Raw genomic sequence first — 22,592 nt, 5'->3', positions numbered from 1 at the left:
GTTATCTCTATACTGGATGTAATGGTGCTCCATTTTGAAGTATACAAGTTGAGTCAGATCAATCAGTGTTACTTGCAAGTTTTCCTGGTTCTTTTTCCTCCTGAGGAGGCCTCTGCCCTGCACAAAGGTAGTTGTTTCCCAAAGATCCTCTTGCTGGTCAGAGTGCAAGTATAATTAGGGAGAACCACTGACTCCAAAGCAGATGAGCTTAATTGGAGATTGAGGAGAGAATGGACCAGAATAAAACTGGGAGCATAGGCCCAAGATATATTAATGCTGAGGTTCAGGGCCTTTCTTTTTACTAAGGTGAAAGTCAGGAGATGAAGGTGGTCTGTGGCATGTCAGAACTTGAAGAAGTGAGGGATAAAGACATCAAAGTTGAAACCACAGGCAGGCTGAGTCATGTGGCTGCTCAGTAAGTTCCTGTTGTGTTTCACTTCTTGCAAAGTAAAGAAATTAGTCTAATCTGCTATGAAATTAATTATTTTAAGTTTTGTTTTCTAAAAGGAATGCAATAATGTTTCCACAGATTTTGGCTCAAATTTTCATTGCTGATGTGAAGATTTCCAGACTTTCTGCACTGGCTCAAAAAACATGTTCCGAAAAATGGGATCATTATTTTGTTCCAGGGATAGTTGCATGCTGGAGTTGCCCCTTCCCCGCTCCCATCCAAAGGGGCTGCCAAGTGCTGGGGTGGGCTGGTAATAATGAGCCCTCTGTGCTTTGCAACTTCATCCCTATTTTGATATTAAGCCTTCTAACCCACACATATTAGAGTGTCACATAGTAGCCCTGCCAAGAAAAACTGTCAAAGATTTTCCATAGCTTTGTGAAGTCTGTAAGAAGCAGGTGTACTGTTGTAGGTTTCATCCAAGCAATAGTGATCACAGCTTTCCCCCCACACACACACCTTATCCCATGGACCTACCTTCCTACAGTATGGAGGTTGTTCAATTAATGCTATATTGGCGCATTGGGTTAGTGGTAGCAAGTTAGTACGCAACTGGGCTGGCTGGGGAACTCTATCTCTGATTGTGACCTGCCATCCCAATGCAAAATTTGCAGTTAACTTTGTCACACCAAGTCAACTGCAATTTCAAACTGAGTTCATTTTGGGAGAGAGGCAATCCATAACATCTATTGGTCCTGATTAGTTATAAACCTATTGCAGTACAAGTGTGCTTTCACATTTTTCACATAATGTATTAAGTTTAACAAAACAAGTACAAATGAAATTAATTACACTATTTAAGACAGTAAATTGGGTTGATTCTCAAAAGAATACCAGCTCTGAAGTTTTGTTTGACTGGATATGTCTCCTGTTTATTTTTACTGATTGAAGTTGTCCCTCTATCTGTTCGTTCTTCCTGTGGACAGAATTACTATGTGTCACTGCTGATTAACCCTTGCTAGCTATTACCACCTCTACCCCTCCATCATGCCTGACCTGAGGCATCCTGAACTCCAATCAGTTTGTCAATGTGTGAACAGTACATGATCAACTGTAGATTGACTAAACAGTGTGCACCCTGATTTGGTTTCTGGAAAACTGCTGGTTGTCTTACTGATACTATTTCCTTCTATATTCTGACTTGAATCTTGAAGTGTCAGTATTTTGTGCAATCATCCCTTTTATAACAGATTATCCCTCTTGACTTATTAACACTTATTGATCACTACCAAAATAATAAGGCACCTATTGTGCATCTATTTGAGACTGTGTGGTGACACATCCTAGAAATGAACGTCATCACAAATATCCCAACCAACACATCCGAGCAATCTGGAAAATTCCAAAGCTTATCGATATCTGTGAGCTACATTTGTGTGACTCTACTATGATGATGCCTGAAGCAAGTTAATTGAAGTTACTTTCAATCTTTACTGTATTGGCTTCTTTTGTTCTCCAAAAGAAATAGGACTCACATTGACAAGAAATCACTCCTCAACTCCATTCTGTAATACATTTAACAAGGTACAGCTGCAAGATATATCAAAATACATAAAGCTCAAAAATAATATATATAGGCCTGTTGCATACTTTAAGTTATAAAATCTAAACCACTATAAGAGCTGTGTCCTTGAGTAACAGTTTTTTAGCCCAAACTGTGTTTATATTTGGTTGCCTAAGTTTAACCATAAAACAGCTATAAAATCGTAAATCTATGACCTTAATTTTGATCTGACATGGAATTGTTCTTCCATACAGAAGGTGTTCTATCATTAAGTTTAATAAAAGAGTTAATTAGATTCCTCACTTGAAACAGGTCAAAATTATTGTTAAAATATAACTGAAACCTATAGCTATGCTGATGAAACCTGGCCTTTAAAGTGAATCTGGTCTCCTGCTAGGGCTACCACTGCCCAAAATCCACTTGGAGTAAACAGCTATTTCATTCAGCCATCCAGCCAATGACCCAACTTCAAACTGCTGGAGCAAAATGATGGATTATAATTTTTGCTTTTGCTCATTAAACGGTAACCCCATAGGTCCACCATAGGCTCAACAAAGTTTTCAAAATTCAAACAGACTTTCAAGGTTGACTTTGTAAGCTCAAGTGAAGAATGGACACGTGGACAAGGAACCAGAATGGTCCTAATGTTTGTGAAATGGTACCCCAGTTTGAATTGCTGTCTGACTGGGGAGGAGGAGGACATGGTAAAGTGTGGGTTGGGATTTCCTGCAAAAGTTTATTGAAGAGGTTTCACACAAAATAGCACTCAACCAAGTAGCCATTTTACTGATGACTATTTATGTTTGAATTTACAGCCAATCTCATTAGCATTCCTGACTGTAAAAGTCAGTAAGCAAACTGGCAGTAGGATAAACAACCATGGTCCAAGGAAAGCATGGAGCTCAGGCTACTTGTTCCTTCTCTATGTACAAAAACTAAAATTTCAGCATAATTAACCATTATTCATGCACATAAGGCAAGGCATGTTTATGACCCTGCAACCAGAGAAGCTTTTCAATTTTAATGAGTTGTGTTGATGCCTGAAAAACTGTTACATCTTAACAGAGAAAAAAATGTACATCCTAATAGAAAATACAGTGTAAGTGTCAGTGAGGATAAATAAAGGAAATAAATTGCTGAAAAACTAAAACAGAGAAAATAGACTATTTTTCTGTATTTTTTCTATATATTTTTCCATTTTTTAAAATATATTTTCTAAATATAACTGTAAGTAAGAAGAAATCCAAAACTGTACAACCAAATTAAGGTAGAGAGATCATAACAATTTGTCAAGGAGATGGTGTCAAAACAGGACAATAAGGAAGATTTTACAGATACAGAACAGTGTGGTGGGGGTCACATCTAGCGCAACATGAACCCAAGATCACAGTTGAGGCCATCTTCATGGGTACAGAACTTGGCTATCTGTTTCTGCTCAGCGATTCTGCGTTGTTGTGCATCATGAAGGCCACCTTGAAGGACGCTTACCCTAAGATCGGAGGCTGAATGTCGTCGACTGCTGAAGTGCTCCCCGACTGGGAGGGAGCACTCCTGTCTGGCGATTGTGCACAGTATCCGTTCATCCATTGTCATAGCGTCTGCATGGTCTCGCCAATATACCATGCCTTGGGGCATCTTTACCTGCAGTGTACGAGATAGACAACATTGGCCGAGTCACATGAGTATCTGCCATGCACATGGTGGGTTGAGTTCCCACATGTGATGGTAGTATCCATGTCGATGATCTGACATGTCTTGCAGAGATTGCCATGGCAGGGTTGTGTGGTGTTGTGGTTGATGTTGTCCTGAAGGCTGGGTAATTTGCTGCAAACGATGATCTGTTTAAGGTTTGGCGGTTGTTTGAAGGTAAGAAGTGGAGGTGTAGGGATGATCTTGGCGCAATGCTAGTTGTTACCGATGACGTGTTGAAGGATACGAAGAACATGGCGAAGTCTCTCCACTCCCAGAAAGTACTTAATAAATTGTTATGATCTCCTCTACCTTAATTAGTTTGTACAGTTTGGATTACTTATTACTTTGGTTAGACCCTTGGCATGTGACTCTTATATCTATCGTGTTATTCCAGTCATTTGGTTTGTCTCCATTATTTTTATTTTGTTGTAATTATCTCTCTGCCTCACTTAATCGGCTTATAGGTCATCCCTTTGCTTGATTTTCAGCTGTTGACGCTTTACTCACACTGTCTGACACTTTTGATCACCTCCAGAGATTTATTATTTGACACTCCATTCACACCATTTATATGATCTTTTGATCTCTCTGCCTATAAATTCTGTGTCTGTGTGCTGCTATTTCACTTCACCTGATGAAGGGGCTATGCTTTGAAAGCTTGTGATTTCAAATAAACCTGTTGTACTATAACCTGGTGTTTTCTGATTTCTGAAGGAATATTGTGCCATTATTTCAAGCATAGATGTAGTATTTAATTAAAAAAAGTGTGAATACACTGTATTCCAGGAGTGTTAATTTAGTAAGTCCTTCAACAAATGAACAAAACATGTTGCTTTCTGCTTGGAGCAGTGTATTCTGAGTCTTTGAAAAGTAACTGTTTGAAAAGATAAATGTATAGGCAACATTCAGATAAAGTTGATCACATTTTAGCTTCGATGTAACAGTATGCTAGGGGTTATAAGGCTAGGAGAATTCACATGAACTGAATGTAATTTATGGTTTGGGCTCCATCAAATCTTTTCAGTGGGGAAAATCTCTTTGCTTCAGGGCAATTGATTGGAGAGAGGATCCAACTGAAATTTGGAAGTGCTGAAGCATTTTGTTTTGTTCTGTTATTTGAATTATGATTTATAAACAGTTCAATTCTTTGTAACAAGTCACCCAATTCTGAATGCTGCAGTAATTATTTTGTGTTTTGTTTTGCTACTTGTGTTATTACAGATAGACCTTGAATTGCTTACTCAGCAGAAGTGTAGCCAGATGCTTTGAAGCTGAATGTTGAGCAGACATTTATTCTGTAAATTACAATTGTCTCTTTCAGTTTCTTGGCAATTCTGAAGTTGAACAACCAAAGGGTACAGAAATTGTGAAGGATGCTGTTCGGAAACTCAAGGTATACATTTTCACGGTTTTACTTGATTTTATTCCTCTTTGCTTTGACCTTAATTCATTTCTCAACTAAGGGGCTAAAAGTAATATCTTCCTGAACCTTTGGTACCAGTGATTGATATGAGAGTGAAGAAATTTTAATCAGGGAAAGAGGATCCTTACACATCATGCACAAAATGTGTTAGGTGTTTAGTGCATGCAATTCTTAAAGAAGGAATTTAGAGTTAAGTTCCTGCAACTGTGCAATTAATCAGTGAAACAATACTTTCAAAGCAATTTAGCTACAGATATTATTTCACTTGGGTTTCTTTTATTCCATTCTCCAAGACTGATTTCTGTGATCCAAATAAACATAATAGCATTACTTAAAGTTAAAATAGAAAGAAATCTAAGTACATTTGTTTGTTATTACTTGTATCTAATTCCAATGAATCTACAACTGCACTCCTGAGAACTTCCAAGGAAACAATTCAAAAGCTTCACAAAGTACGCACATGAATTTCATACCAACTAAATATACGTTATTTAGTACCTCATATGAGCAAACAAATGCGTTCTGAAATAAGCCATTTTTCCTCAATAACTGAAATTTTTAATATTCATAAAAGCAGAGAAACCAAGTACAAACCCTCAACCATTGTCACGTTGTTGCAATTACACTTGCCCGTTGAACTATCTTTTAATGCCTTCATTAAGGATTTTGTTTGATCTTTTTCAAAAGCGTTTGATGAGAACTTGACATTTTTTAACTAGACCGGTGACTTGAATTTAGATTGTGTAGTCTGAGAATCTAGAAATATGCTTAATTTCTGAGGATGCTTCAATGCTGTTCAAATTTTAAGTTTATTTCCCTAAATTGCATGAGGCTTTTATTGAGACTTCCCAACAAAGTTTCATTGTTCCCAGGTTAAGAAAGAAGAGCCAGGAAGGAGATGTACTTGATGCATAATTGTGCATCACAATATAACATCAGGTTTCACATGTACACGGCTGGTTCCCAGCTCTATCACATCACCACATTTCTCAACCTCCCCTGTCCACAAAGTGTCAGACTGCGTGCACAACATCCAGCACTGGGTGTGCAATACTTTCCCTCACTTTAATGGTGCAGCGGGAATGGACTGGACTAGTAATCCAGAGGCTCAGTCTTATGTACTGAGGACATGGGTTCAAATCCTACTTTGTCAGCTAGGGAAATTTGAACTCAATTAATAAATTTGGAATATAAATCTAATCTCAGTGATGGTAACCATGACAACTGTCAGTTATATAAACTCTGCTCCTATGATGCTGCTTGGCCTGCTGTGTTCATCCAGCCCTGCACCTTGTTGTCTCGGATTCTCCAGCATCTGCAGTTCCTACTATCTCAGTTATATAAACACATCTGGTTCATTAATGCCCTTTAAGGATGGAACTCTGCCGTCCTTGCCTACATGTGACTCGAGGTACACAGCAGTGTGGTTAACTCTTGACTGCCGCTGAAATGACTAGGGCAAGGGCAATTATAACAACAAATACTAGCAATGCCTGTCTCCTGTGAGTTGGAAGAATGAAAGCAATTTTGCTTGGTCCTTGCTAGAAGATTTAGTCCCTAACCATAGATTTCATTGCTCTCCAAGGTGATTATGAGAACCTGAAATTGACTCTGGTATCATAGTTGACCCCAAAGTAAAGCTCCCAAACATTCGTCTGCACTGTACTGATAATGGTTATTTCCCAGGTTGGTTTTGTTTCCTTCAGTCCAGGAGCTGTGGATATTCATCGCTGGATTCCATGATAATCCTAGAATATGAGGTTATAATCTGAAATACTTCTCTTCTGTTGTCTCCACCCTCATCTTCAAGCAATTGAGGAACTCATGATTTCTTTGCAACATGGCTATACTTCCTATAGGAGACCTTCCACCAGCCCACACCCCTCTCCACAGCCCTACACATACAGCTGTGAAGTTGTAAACTACTCTAGTTTTTCTCCTACCTTCATCATGCCATCTCCAGTCTCACCTTGTGCAAGAGACCATCTCTTGACCCTACTCCTTCTAAACTACTGACTCCCAGCCTCCTCCCATCCTTAGAATCTTATGTCCTGTCCATGTATTCAAGGAACTTGCTGTCTTTACCTATCGTCCTAGCAAACTACCATCTGCTCTTCACCTCTCTGTCCTCTCCAATGTCTTCAAATGTCTCATAAATTATGAACGCCTTTCCCAGAACTCCATGTTAGAATCGTCCAATCAGGCTCCACCCCTGTCACAGTACTGACATGGCTCTTATCAAAATCACAAATGACAACCTTTGTGAATGTGAGAAAGATAGATGACCATCTCTTATCCTTCTGAACCTCTCTGCAACTTCTGACCCTGACAATCCCACCATCAACCTCAGAGCCCTCTCCACTCTTGGCCAGCTGGATGGGACTGCACTCACCTGATTTCATGTTTGTCTATTTAATCCTAACCAGAGAATCACCATCAATGATTTCTCTTCCCATTTCCACACAGTTGGATGATATTTATTCCAAATATCTGCCCTCGGGCCACTGGTATTTTTGATCTGTATGCTGCCCCTAGTGACAGTAGAACTGGGCAGGAATGACATTGACAGTGGCTATCAAATTATCTGGGAGTTTGAACATTTTCTGCCAGTGGATCCCCGCATGCTGGAAGAGAAGAAATGGCAGATGTCTTTCTTTTTACCCTCCATCTCTGCAAAATCATAGAGGCACAATACCCAATCAAGAGGCTGTCATTGTCTTTTCCCAGAGACAGGAGCAGGAAGCATGCCTGTGTGCTGGGCCCAATATTGAGCTTTTCCATGATGCAGGGTGCCATTGACTGCTTACACTTGGTCATGGGCAGGTCATGAACTGTACCAAAAGCACAAAAAGCACCAGCCACTATTCAGTGTTTTGCTACTATGGTCTGCATATATTGGGGAGTGTCCACTTTCCTTGAAGCAGTAACCATTTCTTCATCCTCTGTATACACTGTGCCACCAATCTTTGAAAAACGGCGACAAAGCACATGGTGGCTACTGTAAGGCTTTCTACTAGAGACCTGAACATTACCCCTCTCCACCCAACCCAATCACAATGAGCCTTCCATCCATTGATTTCTGTCTATACTTCCTGCTGACTTGGGAAAGCAACCAACATAATCAAAGACTCCTCCCACCCTGGTTATACTCTCTTCCACCCCCTTCCATCAGGCAAAAGGTACAATCTACCAGATTTAAGAACAGCTGTTATCAGACTGATGAATGGACCTCTTAGCTATTAGAGTTATCCTTTCTCTGCAGCTGTAACACTATATTCTGCATTCTGTTCTATTACTCTGATATAATTATTTGTCCGGTTAGCCTGTGTTGTGGGTGCCTTTACCAAAGCAAAATATTGTAGATATTACAAAACTGAAATAAAAAGAAGAAATTTTGGAAATACTCAGACCAGGCAAGATCTGTTGAGAGAGAAAAGTGGTTGGCCTTTATTGCAGATGGATTTGCGTGCAAGAATACAGATATTCTTGCTGCAATTATAAAGTGCCTTGACAAGCCTGTATCTGGAGTAGTGTGTGAACAGTCTGGCTCAGGAGAGATCGACCTGTATCATGGAGATGTGCCCTATTGAATATGAATTCTTAATTTCATTAGCCAGGGTGTCATTTTAGACTTCTAAAAGGCAGTTCTAGCTGAAAGAGAATATTGCATTGAAACAAAGGAACACTGACTCACTTTAAAATACAGATTTCTGTGTCAGCTGCATTCCATTATATGTATACTCATGGCCTTTGAGAATCATCAGCTAGGATAGGGGTGGCACGGTGTCTCAGTGGTTAGCACTGCAGCCTCACAGTGCCAGGGACCCGGGTTCGATTCCACCCTTGGGCGACTGTCTGTGTTTGCGCATTCTCCCCGTGTCTGTGTGGGTTTCCTCCCACAAGATGTGCAGACTAGGTGGATTGGCCATGCTAAGTTGCCCGTAGTGTTCAGGGATGTGTAGATTAGATGTGTTATAGGGGGATGGGTCTGGGTGGTATGCTCCAATGGTCGATGTGGACTTGTTGGGCCAAAGGGCCTGTTTCCACACGGTAGGGATTCTATGATAAACTACTGGAGAGGTATGAACAGCTTTCTTCCTATCTTATCAGATACAGAGATTCAAAGTATATCACAGGAGATTCTTCACCTGTGGACATGAAAAAAAGCTAAAATGACAGCAGGTGTGCTAAACCAAAACTACATCTTGGAATAAACGATAGATTTTAGAACTTTGAGAGTGATCATGAGACCAACCAAGCTGAGGCAATGTATCAAGAGGAGTGACAAAAAGACAGCTGTCCATTTCTCTGTCTCATTCCCTTCACTCAGACAGCCAGGTCTTGAGTACTGTCTGGTGGGTTCTGAAATGTGTGTACCTCTCTCCAAGCAGACAAAAGGTACCACAAGAAAAGCTGCTGACTTTCCACAGCAATGTCTCCAGAGGTAAAGATACATTCAGGAATACACATTGAAATATATTTTCAGTTGAGAACCAAAAACCTGCAAACCCCGTAGCCAGACCAAAACCCCATGCCAAGACTCTCAAGTGACTCATTTATCTTTCATGATTTAGTATTTGGACAAATTTACTTATGTCGACCTATAATCTGCAAGTTGAATCATAGAATTCCTACAGTGTGGAAACAGGTCATTCGGCCCAACAAGTCTACACCGACCCTCAGAGCATCCCACCCAAACCCATCCTCCTATAACCCACCTAATCCACACATCCCTGAACACTATGGGCAATTTAGCATGGCCAATCAGCCTAGCTTGCACATCTTTGGACTGTGGGAGGAAACCCACGCAGACACTGGGAGAATGTGCAAACTCCACACAGACAGTCGCCCGAGAGTGGAATTGAACCCGGGTCCCTGGCACTGTGAGGCAGCAGTGCTAACCACTGTGCCACCATGTCGTCCCGATTAGAGTGCATGTGTTACATTTCTGGAGGTACTGGTTGGGTGAAGGTTGGTGGGAGTCGTAGATTTAAGGTAAGGAGCAGAAGTTTCAGAGGAGATGTAAGGAAAAGCTTTTTCACTCAGAGGGTGGTGGGAATCTGGAACTCCTGTAAGGGTGATAGAAGCACCCTCTGAAAATTTAAGGAGTATTTAGATGCGCGATGCCAAGGCATACAAGGCCCAGTGCTGGAAAATGGGATTTGAATAGTTTAGTGCTTGTTTTTGACTGGTGCAGTGTTGTAGATCTCTATGACTTCTCACCTGGGAGCTTAGCAGTTTGGGGTATTCTGTCTGGAACAATAAGAATTTGGGGAAACCTTGCCTGGGGTCTGGTCATAATAATAGAGATCAATAGATTTCTAGATGTTCAAGACATCAAGCGATAGGAGAATAGTACAGGAAATTGGTCTTGTGGTAGAAGGTCATCCATAAGCTGGTTGACTGTAACAGAGCAGGCTCGAGAAGCAGAATGGTCTGTGCCTATTTTCCTGTGTCTGGATTGATGACCCTTTGCAAGAACTGAGCAAAGATAAAAATAGGTTTTGGGGAAATGAAAAGGAAAGGGAAGAACAAAAGACGGTTTCTGTGATAGGATGAGAATAGTAGAGAGTAAATGACAAAATGTTTTATAATACAAAAACCAAAAGAACTAGTAAAGGTGCAGCCATAGAAGCAAAGTCAAATCAACTCAAAAAGCTTGACACCATCCAGGACAAAGCAGCCTTGACTTGATTGTCACCACATCCACAAACATCCATAGCCTCCACCACTGATGCTCAGTAACAGCAGTGTGTACTATGTATAAGATGCACTGCAGCAATTCACCAAAGATCCCCAGACAGCACCTTCCAATCTAGAAGGACAATGGCAGCAGATACATGGGAACACAGCTACCTGCAAGTTCAGGTCCAAGCCACTAACCATCCTGACTTGGAAATGTATCACCATTCCTTCAACATCACTGGGTCAGAATCCTTAAATTGCCTCCCAAAGGGCATTGTGGGTCTACCTACAGCACATGGACTGTAGCAGTTCAATAAGGACATCTTTTCAGGAAATCTGAGCATAGGCGGCATCGTGGCTTCTTTGAGTTCTGGAGTGCTACCAGAGTGGGACTCAAGCGGGAGAATGGGAGTCGACAGCCCAAGGTGGTGACAGGAGCAGGCACCAGCTGAAAGGCGGCGAGAGCGGGCAGCCTGGGTTGGTAGCAGCAGGGGAGGTAGAGCCCGTATGAGGAGTATGACTCCAGCGTGGCCAAGCACTTATATTCTGTTGTGTTGAACTGTTAACTTTGTGTCTTTATTTTTCCACATTTTAGTAAGAAAGACTGTAATGTTTAACCTTTTAAACTTTGTTTCCCTTTCTTTCTGCTTTGTATCTAAGATTCTCTACCTACATACCTTTGTAACTGAGATGGCATCAGAAGTGGCGACTTGTAAACTTTTCACAGTACTCATATAAGTGCGTGACAATAAAACTAATTCAATTCAATTCAATCAGGAATGGGCAATAAAACTGTTGGCCAGCCAATAATACCTATATGAGTCAATAACTAAAAGAAAAGTGTCCAGAAGAGGTGTGAATGGCAAATTAAGCAGTGGTCTCAATGCCAAGTGAAGGAATAAAGAAAGGGAAAAAAAATAGCAGCAGATGTTATGATCTGAAATGATTGAAACCAGAAGGCTATAGAGTTCAGATTCAAAGATAGGGAGCTGTGTCACAAGCTTTTATTAAGCTTCATTCCGACAATGCAGCAGACTAAAGAATAGAAAGTTCAGAGTGAGAATAAGTTGGAGATTGAAATAACAAGTAACAAGAAACTCAGTGTCATGCATACCGACTGAACTGAGATATTATGTGAAGTGTGACTAGGCTGTCCAATTTAAAGGACACACAAAGTGAGCAGCACATACAGTCCACTAAATTGAAAGAAGTGGAAGTAAATTGCTGTTTCACTTGGAAGGAGTACTTGGGGACCTTAGATGGTGAGAAGGTAAAATGTCCGGTTCCGCATCTGCCCCACTTACACAGAAAAATACACTAGAAAAGAGGGGAAAATTGAGGATAATGCTGGCTGAGTGGTTAGCACTGCTGTCTCAGAGTTCCAGCGATCTGTGTTCAATTCCAGCCTTAAGTGTCTGTCCATGTGGAGTTTGCACATTCTCCCTGTGTCTGCGTGGGTTTCCTCCGGATGCTCCAGTTTCCTCCCACAGTCCAAAGATGTGCAGGTTCGGTGGATTGGCCGTGCTAAATTGCCCATGGTGTCTAGGGTGAGAACTGCAGGGATAGGGTAGTGAGTGGATCTGGTGTGGACTCGATGGGCTGAATGGCCTGCTTCCGCACTGTAGGGATTATATAACTGAGTAGTGGACTTGATTGCTGTGTCATATGGACTGCTGATAGGAGAAGACGTGCTATAATCAATGATATTTACCACAAGCCCATGGACTCCATCACCAATCTTTACGATTCTTGCACAAAATTACTGTTGTAGGAGCAAGCTAGAAGTGTGTTTGTTGGTAGGAGCTACACAATATGTTTTGTTTGTCCATAGATACAAACTTGTGGGATGTTGGGCTAGAATTTAGTGCCAACAAATAGTGCTCCCTGTCCTGTAGTGTTGTCCTTGTCTTTGCCCTTATCCTTGCAACTGAAGATTGCCGTAAGTTGGAGATTCAAGTGGTATGTGATCCCCTGAAGGCATCTGGGTAAACGTGTGTGCAGAGAAAACAACTGTGTATTGCCTTAAGCAATCAGATTAGAATATTATTAGTATACAATGCAGTACCTGAACCAGTAAGTGTGAACTTAGAATAATGAATTCAATGTCAACATAAAGATTGGTTTGAGACAAGTAAAATGTTTTTTCATTTTCTTATCTCCATCAACAATTAAGTTCTGGAAGAATAATGCTGCAAACTGGTGAAAGTTCATTTTTAGTGTCAGAACGTAATTAAGATGTGTTATACTGTTGGAAGGGTACTCAGATTGAAATGGACAGCCCCTAACCTTCTGTGATGAATTGAACCCGTATCTTCCACAGAAGTGTAAGAATATCACACCATTCACTGCACTGGGTTTATGACAGTGTCATAAATATACATGACCCCACTGCCAGTTTTAAATGAATTATTCTTATCTGACCTGGCTTACTATGGAAATTGAGTAAAACGAACAGGTCACATCAACAAATAAAATGTGTCTTCTTAGAGTTTTATTAGACTTAATCTCATTTAACTTGGAGATAAAATCTTGTCAGGAATTCTTAGACTAGAAGCAGTAACTTAATCACAGAGAGCTGAACCATCCTATGTACATAATTGCTATAAAAGGTATCAAAGTGCCTCACAGCTCCTCTCTGCTCTTTCCAAGTTGTAAAGCCAGTCTTTTGAGCCAGTACATAGTAACATTTCAAGCATGTGATGCAATTGTCATGTTGTTGAGAAAGACATGACCTTGTTTGTTAAAGTGACTTATTAATATTTAAATGAAGTACAATGCATATGTTTTTAAAAATAAGACAACTTTATTCTTAGGCAGTAGAAAAATACCATTATGGCTTTTGTATGTCATGCGTGTGAACTCACAATTTTTTGGAACATTGTGAGGAAGAGAAATCATTCCCGGAGAAACCCTGGCTATGAGCGGACAATTAACAAACAGAATCAAGTAAGCTTCACTAAAATGAACAGTGAATGAGAGACATTGAACCGAAGCTGATGTGGTTAACAGTGTAAAAAGTTGGAAAGAGGATGAAGGAAGATGACGCGCCACATCCAGAGAATATTTATAAACTATATTAAGACTAAAATGAGGGCTACAAGTATAATGTGTTCAGGTTTTTCATAACATAAATTTAGGTGGGAAAGTAAGCAGTGAGATGAATGCAAACAAGACTGCAGTGTGATATGGATAGGTTGGGTGAGTGGCCAAGACTATGACAGGTAGAATGCAATGTGTATTTTATCAACTTAGGAATAGGAAATATTAAAAAAAAATTCAATAGCAAGAGACAGAAATGTTGGCATTCAGAGAGACCTGGGTGTACCTAGGTATGAATCTCACAAAGTTAAAATGATGTTACAGCCAGCAAATAGAAAATAAAGGACATGTTAGCTTTTATTCCAAAGAGATCTGGGTACATGCCTAGAGAAGCCCTACAGCAAATATGAAGTTTGTTTTTGAAGGCATACCCAGAGATATTGGGTGCTATTTTGATCTTGAGTAAAAAGCAACATATTCCCTGGAATTTAGAAAAAGTAGGTAATATGGTACATAGATGCTGGGAATCTATTTCCTGTGTCTATGGCAGGCTGGAGTCAGGGGGCGGGCAGTGGTGTAGTGTTAACTTCATGGGGCCAGTAGACCCGAGCCCTAGGTAACGTTCTGACAAACAGATCTGCAGATAGTGAAGTTTGAATTCAATAACAATTTAAGTTAAAAAACGAATGTAATTGTGACCAATGCAAATAAAATTGATTGCATTTTAAAAACCCATCTGGTTCACTAATGTCTTTTAGGCAACAAAATCTGTAATGCTTACCTGGTCTGACCTGCATATGACTCCAGATTCATGGCAATAACAGACTCTGAAATGGCATAGCAATCCATGCAGTTGGTCCAAAACTGCTTCAAAAGAAAGCAATAGACCTGTCATCAATCTCAACCACAGAAACAATAATTGGAAACCCAGTCCTGTCAACCCTACAAAGTTTCCCTTGGGTAAACCTCTGTATGGGTTGTGCCAAAATTGAGAAAGTTGTCCCACAGATTAGTCAACTGACAGCTTGACGTAGTCATACTCGTGGAATCCTACCTTACATACATTATTCCAGTCAGCACCACCACAGTCCTGGAGTATGTCCCATCCCAGTGAGAGAGGAGAGAGGTGCAGCTGAGGTGGCAGCGTATTGGTGTACAGTTGAGAAGGAGTTTCCCTGGGGATCCCCAAAAGTCTCTGTGGATCCCATGATGTCTCATGGCATCAGATCAAACATAGGCAAGGAAACTGCTGATTACCATGTAGTGAATCCCCTCAACTGAGGAATCAACTGTCCTCAATATTGTGTTCAACTTGGAGGATGCATATAGGGTGGCAAGGGCACAGAATGTAGGCTGAATGGAGAACGTTCATGTCCATTACTAAGACTGGCTCAGTAGCACCCCAGCTGACTGAGCTTGCTAAATCCAGAAGCATATAGCTGCTATACTGGGTCTGCAGCAGATGGTGAAAAACAAACAAGGAAGGAAAAAACTACTTGACTTCACCTTCACTGATATATCTGTCACTGATGAGCCTGTCCCTCACTGTATCAGTAGAACCAGTCACCGCACAAAGTCATAGCTTCACAATAAGAATACCCTCCATCACATTGTGGGGCTTTGAATAGATCTAGTTACTCAGAACTGGGCATTGATGAATTGCTATGGCCTGTCAGCAGCAGAGGAATTGTACTTGGACATAATCTATAACTCATTGTACAGCGTAGCTCCTGGTCCACCATTAAAAAGAGTGACCCGGGTTCCATGAAGAGGGCTGGTGGGCCTACCTGAAAATAAAGTGTCAACCCAATAACTTCAACACAGAACTATTCAAGCAGCAGAAATGGCATGCAATATACAGAGCTAGGTGATCCACAACTGATGGCCCAAATTTCATAAACTCAATCCTGCCAAATCCAGTCATGAACAGTGTTAGACAACTAAGGAACCCAGTGGTGGAGAAGGCTCCACAAATATCCATGCCTTTAACAATGGGAGAGCCCAGAACATCAGTGCAAAAGATAAGGCTGAAGTATTTTCATTCATCTTCAGGCAGGGGGGCCTAGAGAATGTTCTATCATTGCCTCCTCTTAAGGTCCCCAGCATCAGAGCTGCCAAGCTTCAACTAATTTTATTCCCTCCAAGTGATGCAAAGAAACACTGGAGGTACTGAGTATTACAAAGAACATAGATCCTGACAATATTCTGGTGATAATACTGACGATTTGTGTTCACAAAGTAGCCTTGTCCCCAGCCAAGCTGTTCCAGTCCTGCTATATAACACTGGCATCTACCTGACAATGCAGATAGTTTCCCAGGTGTGTCTCTACAAAACGCAGGGCAAATCCAACGCAGCCAATCACAGCCCTATCAGTTTAGTCTTAATCATCAGCAAAGTGGTGGAAGGGGTCATCAACAGAGCTATTTAACAGTACTTTCTAACCCCAACTCTATTACATAATCATTTCATTGATGCATATTCTAATTCTGACAGGGCCAATCTGCACCTTTCCATTATAGCCTTGGTTCAAATATGGACAAAAGAGCTGAATTCCAGTGGTGAGGTGAAAGTGATTATTCTTGGCATCAAGGTAATATTTGACCTCGTATGTCTTGAAAGAGCCCAGTGCAAAACTGGAATCAGTGGGAATCAGCAGAAAACTCTCCACTGATTAAAGTCACACCTGACACAAAGGAAATTGAACTCCCACAACAACAATCAGCTCAGCCCAAAGTGCAGGAATTGCCCAGGGTAGTGTCCAAAGCCAATCCACCTTCATCAATGAGCTTCCCTCTATCATGAGGTCAGCAGTGGGACTGTTTACTGATGATTGCACCATGCTCAGCTTCATTTGCATGTCCTCAAATAGTGACGAAGGCCATGTCCATATGCACCAAGATCTAGGCTCAGAATAATCGAAGGCAAATAATATTCACATCATGCAAGTGCCAGGCAATGACCTTCTCCAACAAGAGAGAATCTAACCATTGTCCTCTGACATTTACTGGCACCTCGATCACTGAGACCCTGATAATCAACATCCTGGTGATTGCCCATTGGCCAGAAACTGAACTGCGACACTTGAAGCTTGACACCATCCAGGACAAAGCAGCCTACCTGATTAACGCTCTGTTCATCACTTGCAACCTTAACTCCCTTCACCACTCTATCATCAACTAGATGCATGACAGCAACACATCAATAGTCCTTTGACCACAACATCTAAAGTTTCTATATCCTAAAGGGACATGGGCAGCAGATGTACAGGAATATCACTACCTACAAGCTCCCCTCAAATCCTTACACCATTCAGATTTGGAAATATATCACTGTTGCTTCACTGGGGCTGTGCTTGAATCCTGGACCTTGCTTCCTCCCCTCACAGTTTGTGTCCCTACACCCCTACGTACTGCAGCAGTTAAAGAAGACAGCTTGCCACCATCTCATGCAGAGTAATTAAGTGTGGACAATAAAACTAGACTAGTCAATGGTGTCCACATCTAATGAAGGAAGGAAAAAGAAACTGCCGAGTTGGGTTGACTTTTGAACCTTTTTTGACTTGATGTGGAAGTCCCATCACCATTTCTCGCAGACTCTATTTTTGTTTGCAGGGGGAATTGGACAGGGTATGAATCAAACAGGCAGGAAACCCAGACTCAGGAGGGAAGCTTAACAGTAGTGCTAAGTTCAAACACAGCCCATTTCATTGCTCCAAAGTCTTTTTGACTTGCTGTGTAGAAACTATGGCATTTTTGCAAGTGTTGTAAATACTTCTAACATTCCAATAAGTCTTTTTAAGCATCATAGTTTGAAATTATTAAAGTTGTCCAACCCTTTTAAAAATTGAAGAAGGAACAAGTTACAGCTGTGAATTGAAATTAAAAAAAAGTAAACATTTTCTGCCAGAGTGCAGTGATTGACAGGACATCTGGTGTAGCTTAGATACAAGTCCTTTTGCCATCTGTCCCTGCAGTTCCAATAAATTTCTATGTTGATATTTCCACAGATTTGTCGCTACTTCTGATCCCGTTATGAATGCTTGACTGAATGTAGAGGTTCTAGCACTGTTTATCATAGAAAGGGGTGGGGGTGTTGTTGAGCTCACGATTTAATTCACAGCTCTAAGTGGTTTGAAAGGACTGGCTGCCTTTGATGTGACTAGTAAATTGGTTTTTCTTTATAACACATTTACCACTTGAGATTTAAACTTTTTGAATGAATATTGTGAACATTAGTGAGTTTTATTCCAGTATTAAGTATAATGAGAGATTTCTGAGATTGCTAGTAAAGTTTTTTTGTTATCTCTGCATTGCTTCTGCAGTCTGTCCATAGTAGATATTAGATGATTGGTTCTACAACTGATGTGTGTATATGTGGATGGATGGTGGTGTTTGTGGAAGATGGAGGAATGGAGTTATAAATATCTTTATACAGCTTAGCCAAATTCTCAAAAAACCAAGCCAGATTTTCTAACCAGGTTATCTTGCCACTTAGCCACATCTGGAACCACCTTTAAACTCCCTCCTGAGGCGGTTGACCTGGCTTTGTCCTGCTGCCTCCTCGAGAGAATGAAAATATGGTGGGTGGCATCCCTCCATGTGTACCTCTTCAATGGCAAAAGTTTGGCCTAAATTTTCAGAATAAGGAAGAACCATTTAGGACTGACATGAAGAGAAATTGCTTCACTCAAAGTGCTGTGAATAATTGAAATTCTCTAACCCCAAAAGGTCTGAATGTTAGCCCTAACTCTAACTGTAACCTAACCATAACTTACTCAATTATTTTTCAAAATTCATCTTTCCATGAGATATGAACAAAGTCAACATTCATTGCTCATTCCTAATTATCCTTGAACTGAGCAACTTGTTCAACCATTTCAAGGAGCATTTAAGGGTCCGGAGTCAAATCTTGGCCATACAAGGTAAGAATGACAGATTTCCTTCCTTAAAGGTCATTAATGCATTGGATGGGTTTTTGTAACAAAAGACAATGATTCATGGTTACTAACTTTTTCAATTCCATTTTGTTTTATGGCTCAAATTTAGATAAAGTGAGTTGTCATGGTGTAATTTGAACACATGCCCCTGAACCTCTGGATTAATAGACATATGACATTACCACTTTCCCACTGTCTCCTCCAACTTACGTTCAAGGCAGAGGTTAATGTATCTTTGACACTAAGTGAGCTAAAAGCTATCAGAATAGAGAAAGGAGATGAAGTTGAGGTCGATGATCAGCCATGATCATGTTGAATAAAGGACTAAATAATCTATTCCATCCACTTTCTTCAGTTCTTACTCAAGGCAATTTCTTACCTTTGGGAGGGTAGTTTTCAGTGCAATGAGATAGTTAAAAATTGGATTAGGATATGCAAATGGAGAATTGCAGGCTAGATTCGAGAGTTTTGGAGAGAAAAGGGTGAATGGAAATGATGATTAATATCCAAGAACATGGAAGTTGGGGTTGAGTTCTGAGAAAGAAATGATGCTCTTCATTTTGAAAGCAATGAAAGCAGTGCCTGAGTGATACCAAATCCCACCAATGGTAGATGGTGAAATTTGAATTCAATAAAGTCTAGAATAATGGACACTGTCAGTTGACATAAAAACCTATGGTTCACTAATGTTCTTTGCGGAAGGATATCTGCCATCCTTACGTGGCCTGGCCTACAAATGACTCCAGACCCACAGCAATGTGGCTGATTCTTAATGGTCCTCTGGGAAATTAGGGATGGGCAATAAAAGCTGTCCGAGCCAGCAACACCCATATCCCATGAATGAATATTAAAAAAAAGTAGAAGCCAACATTTCTAATGAAACTAAGAAAGAAGTTTTAGAAAGGCATAATGTTTAACATCTTTAAACATCTTTAACATTTATTGTTTCTTCAAAAATCAGAGACTTTACAAGACCAATAGCGCATTTGAAAACAGTGAAGTTCTGTTAATTCAGTACTATTTTTGAAGCTGTTTTCAATATAGAAATGTGTTCAGTGCAAATTAGCCCAACATTTCAAAGAAATTTCCAATATAATTGCTGACAGAATATACCTGAACTGGAGATCCTGAAATGCATGATAGAGTGCTTGACTCCTCTAACAGACACATATTTCATTTCTAATTTAGTTTCTGACATCATCTCTGTGAAGGTCTTTTCAGTGCATTGTGAAAATGCCATTGTAATTGAAAACAGATGACAGTTTTAGGTGCAGGGTAGAGTCACGGGAGATTGAAATTAACCTTCAAAAAGCCAGTCCACAATTTAGTCAATTTACTTCATATTTAAACATGATATTACAGACGTTAAATACTTACCTAACATATATCTAATGCATAAAATGCGTGAAGAGGAAGTGTGGATATGATTTCTCTTCCGCAACCCTTTACCATGTGCCTTTTTTTTCCCGGGACAATGAGATTTTAGAGTGTAGGTTTAAAATTGATCTGATGTAAATGTTGGAATAAAGGTCAGTAGAATCATTTATCATTCAACAGAACAATATCACTGAGAAAATACAGCGCACTCGCAAGCAATATTCTGTTTGTGATATTTGAATTAAGCTGTAGATTTCATCAAAGAGACACTTGTACGTGCCATTTAAAAATTAACTTCAATGCAATTAAGATAGTTAATGAAAAGTGTTTTCCCATCAGATTATTTTAATTATGTGATCAGAGTGTAGTCAGTAACCTTGAAAAAAGATATGGACCTGTCACAAATAACTGGCAAGATACAGGTCTGGCTAAACCATGGTAACAGTTACTACGGACGATATCCTAGTGTGCTTCAGTTGTTGGCCGAGGTTACAATAGGATATAAAGTTCAGTTTATTTAATATTTTTGTATGGTGTGCTGAATGTCTTGCATGCTTCTGAAATGAATGTTGTATTACGCAAGGTATGTGTTACAATAAGGTTTTTGTAAACTTGCCATTGAAAAATAAACTTTTGCTACTTTCTTTTCTTAAGATAGAGTTGATGAATGAAAGAAAACCCATGTTTCAATGAAGTTGGATTATAAGTCAGTATTGTGAAAGTACTCGTGCATTATCAGTAAATTTTTACGGGAGGTTCTTTGGGAAGTGTTAAGAAATGAGGAATTTGTGAGCGACTCCTGATGTTTCGTAACATCCGTGTAAGCCTTCTAGATTGCTGAAGTCTTCAAGCTTCCAGGGGGATTCCAATCATAATGTTGCCCTCCTTGATCACAAAATGTGAACAGCAGGTTGAAACAAAAAACAATCATCTATTGGTATTAAGACCATAAGACTGTAAGAAATAGGACAGGAGTAGGCCGTTCGGCCCCTCAACTCTGCTCTGCTATTCAATTGGATCATGCTTCATTTGACACTCCTTGCATTCACTTTTCTGCCCTTTCCCCACAACACTTGATTCCCCTACTGATCAAGAATGGATCTACCTCAACCTTAAATATACAAATGGAAACATCTTCTTAGCATTTACCTTTTAAAGCCCCTTAAGAATCCTATATTTTTCAATGAGGTTTCCTCTCATTTTCTGCGTTGCCTTTCCACAGCTAGTATTCTTTCTTTCAACCGTTTCTTTCACAAACTGTTTGCACTTTTGCTTATTAAGTATCACAATTGGCCCAATAGTTCCCATTGGGCCAGACAGTCAACTCATCCAAAGCCCACTGCTTAAAAGCAAAGAAAGAAACGTTAAAACCTGTTGGAAAGTGGGTGATGATGTGAAACTTACAGTTCATTGGTTTCAGTCTTGGTGAGATTATCACCACAATGAGAATGGACTTCAGGCAAAAGACTGCGCATTAATTTACCTATTTAGCTGGACATACGCCAAGGTAATAGCATCCACATACACAAAAAGAATGCTTCTGCAGCAGATACAACTGCACAAACAGTTGAAAATGGAGCATTCTGCCCACAGAGTGTGTGAATTATTGGAAATTACTTTAATGTAACACAAGTAAGGGTGAGTTTATGTGTCAATATTTTGGTAATACATCATATTGCAGATTAAATACTCAGATTTAACCCTGAGTCTGTAAATAAGCAGGGTTGAATTCAGCCTGAGATGAATGCTGTGTCAAATAATTGAAAAACAAGCTAAGAAGTCTTCTCCAATGAAGAAAAAACAAAAACAAAACTGCGGGAAATCAGAAACAAAACAGAAATTGCTGGAAAAACTTAGCAGGTTTGGCAGCATCTGTGGAGAGAAAGCAGAGTTAGTGTTTCAGGTCCAGTGACCCTTCTTCAGAGCAATACTTTGCAATACTTCAGCATTATTCACCATACTATGATGTTGATTTAAATGCGCAAGAGATATGCTCTATATCTCAGTCACCAATAGAACTTGGTAAAAGTGAGTGAATTACTGAATTACTTTGCACAGTGGGACCACAGTTCCACATTAATATCCCCTAGAGATGAGTACATGAATGCTAGCTTTTTTCTAACCCTAACCCAACCTTAACCATAATTCAGTTCAAATTTCAACAGATATAGAATATATCATTTTCATTGCTTTTCCCTCCTTCAGTACATTAGAAAAGATGTAAAGAAAAGAAGGATTGCTTGGGGGGTATCTATTTGCAGCAGAGAAGATACCAATAGCAACGGCCCAAGCAAAATTATCTGACAATTTCAAAGATGTCTCAAGTTCAGAGAGGGTAGTTGCTGAAGGTTAGTCATTTGCCACAATCAATATACAGACTACTTCCTTCACAGAGATACATGATCACACATTCTCAATGATAATCGAGAAATAACAACCTTCAGCTCTGATTGCCTTTCAGTCAGAAGGCTGTGACTCAACTCC

At 40.1% G+C, this 22,592-nt stretch overlaps 1 protein-coding gene across 4 annotated transcripts in view; it reads left to right on the top strand.

The window, feature by feature from the left end:
* The window catches only part of gulp1a (GULP PTB domain containing engulfment adaptor 1a), a 336,837-nt gene that overhangs the window by 232,824 nt on the left and 81,421 nt on the right, over positions 1 to 22,592 (top strand). For all 4 annotated transcript variants that reach the window (XM_048599477.1, XM_048599478.1, XM_048599480.1 and 1 more), the window contains one exon: positions 4,969 to 5,040. In XM_048599477.1, the coding sequence (XP_048455434.1) occupies positions 4,969 to 5,040 (72 nt within the window). The remainder of the gene's footprint in view (positions 1 to 4,968; positions 5,041 to 22,592) is intronic.

The sequence above is a fragment of the Rhincodon typus genome, chromosome 7, assembly GCF_021869965.1.
Source record: "Rhincodon typus isolate 14 chromosome 7, sRhiTyp1.1, whole genome shotgun sequence".
NCBI lineage: Eukaryota > Metazoa > Chordata > Chondrichthyes > Orectolobiformes > Rhincodontidae > Rhincodon > Rhincodon typus.
This window is presented reverse-complemented; position numbering and strand designations above follow the sequence as displayed.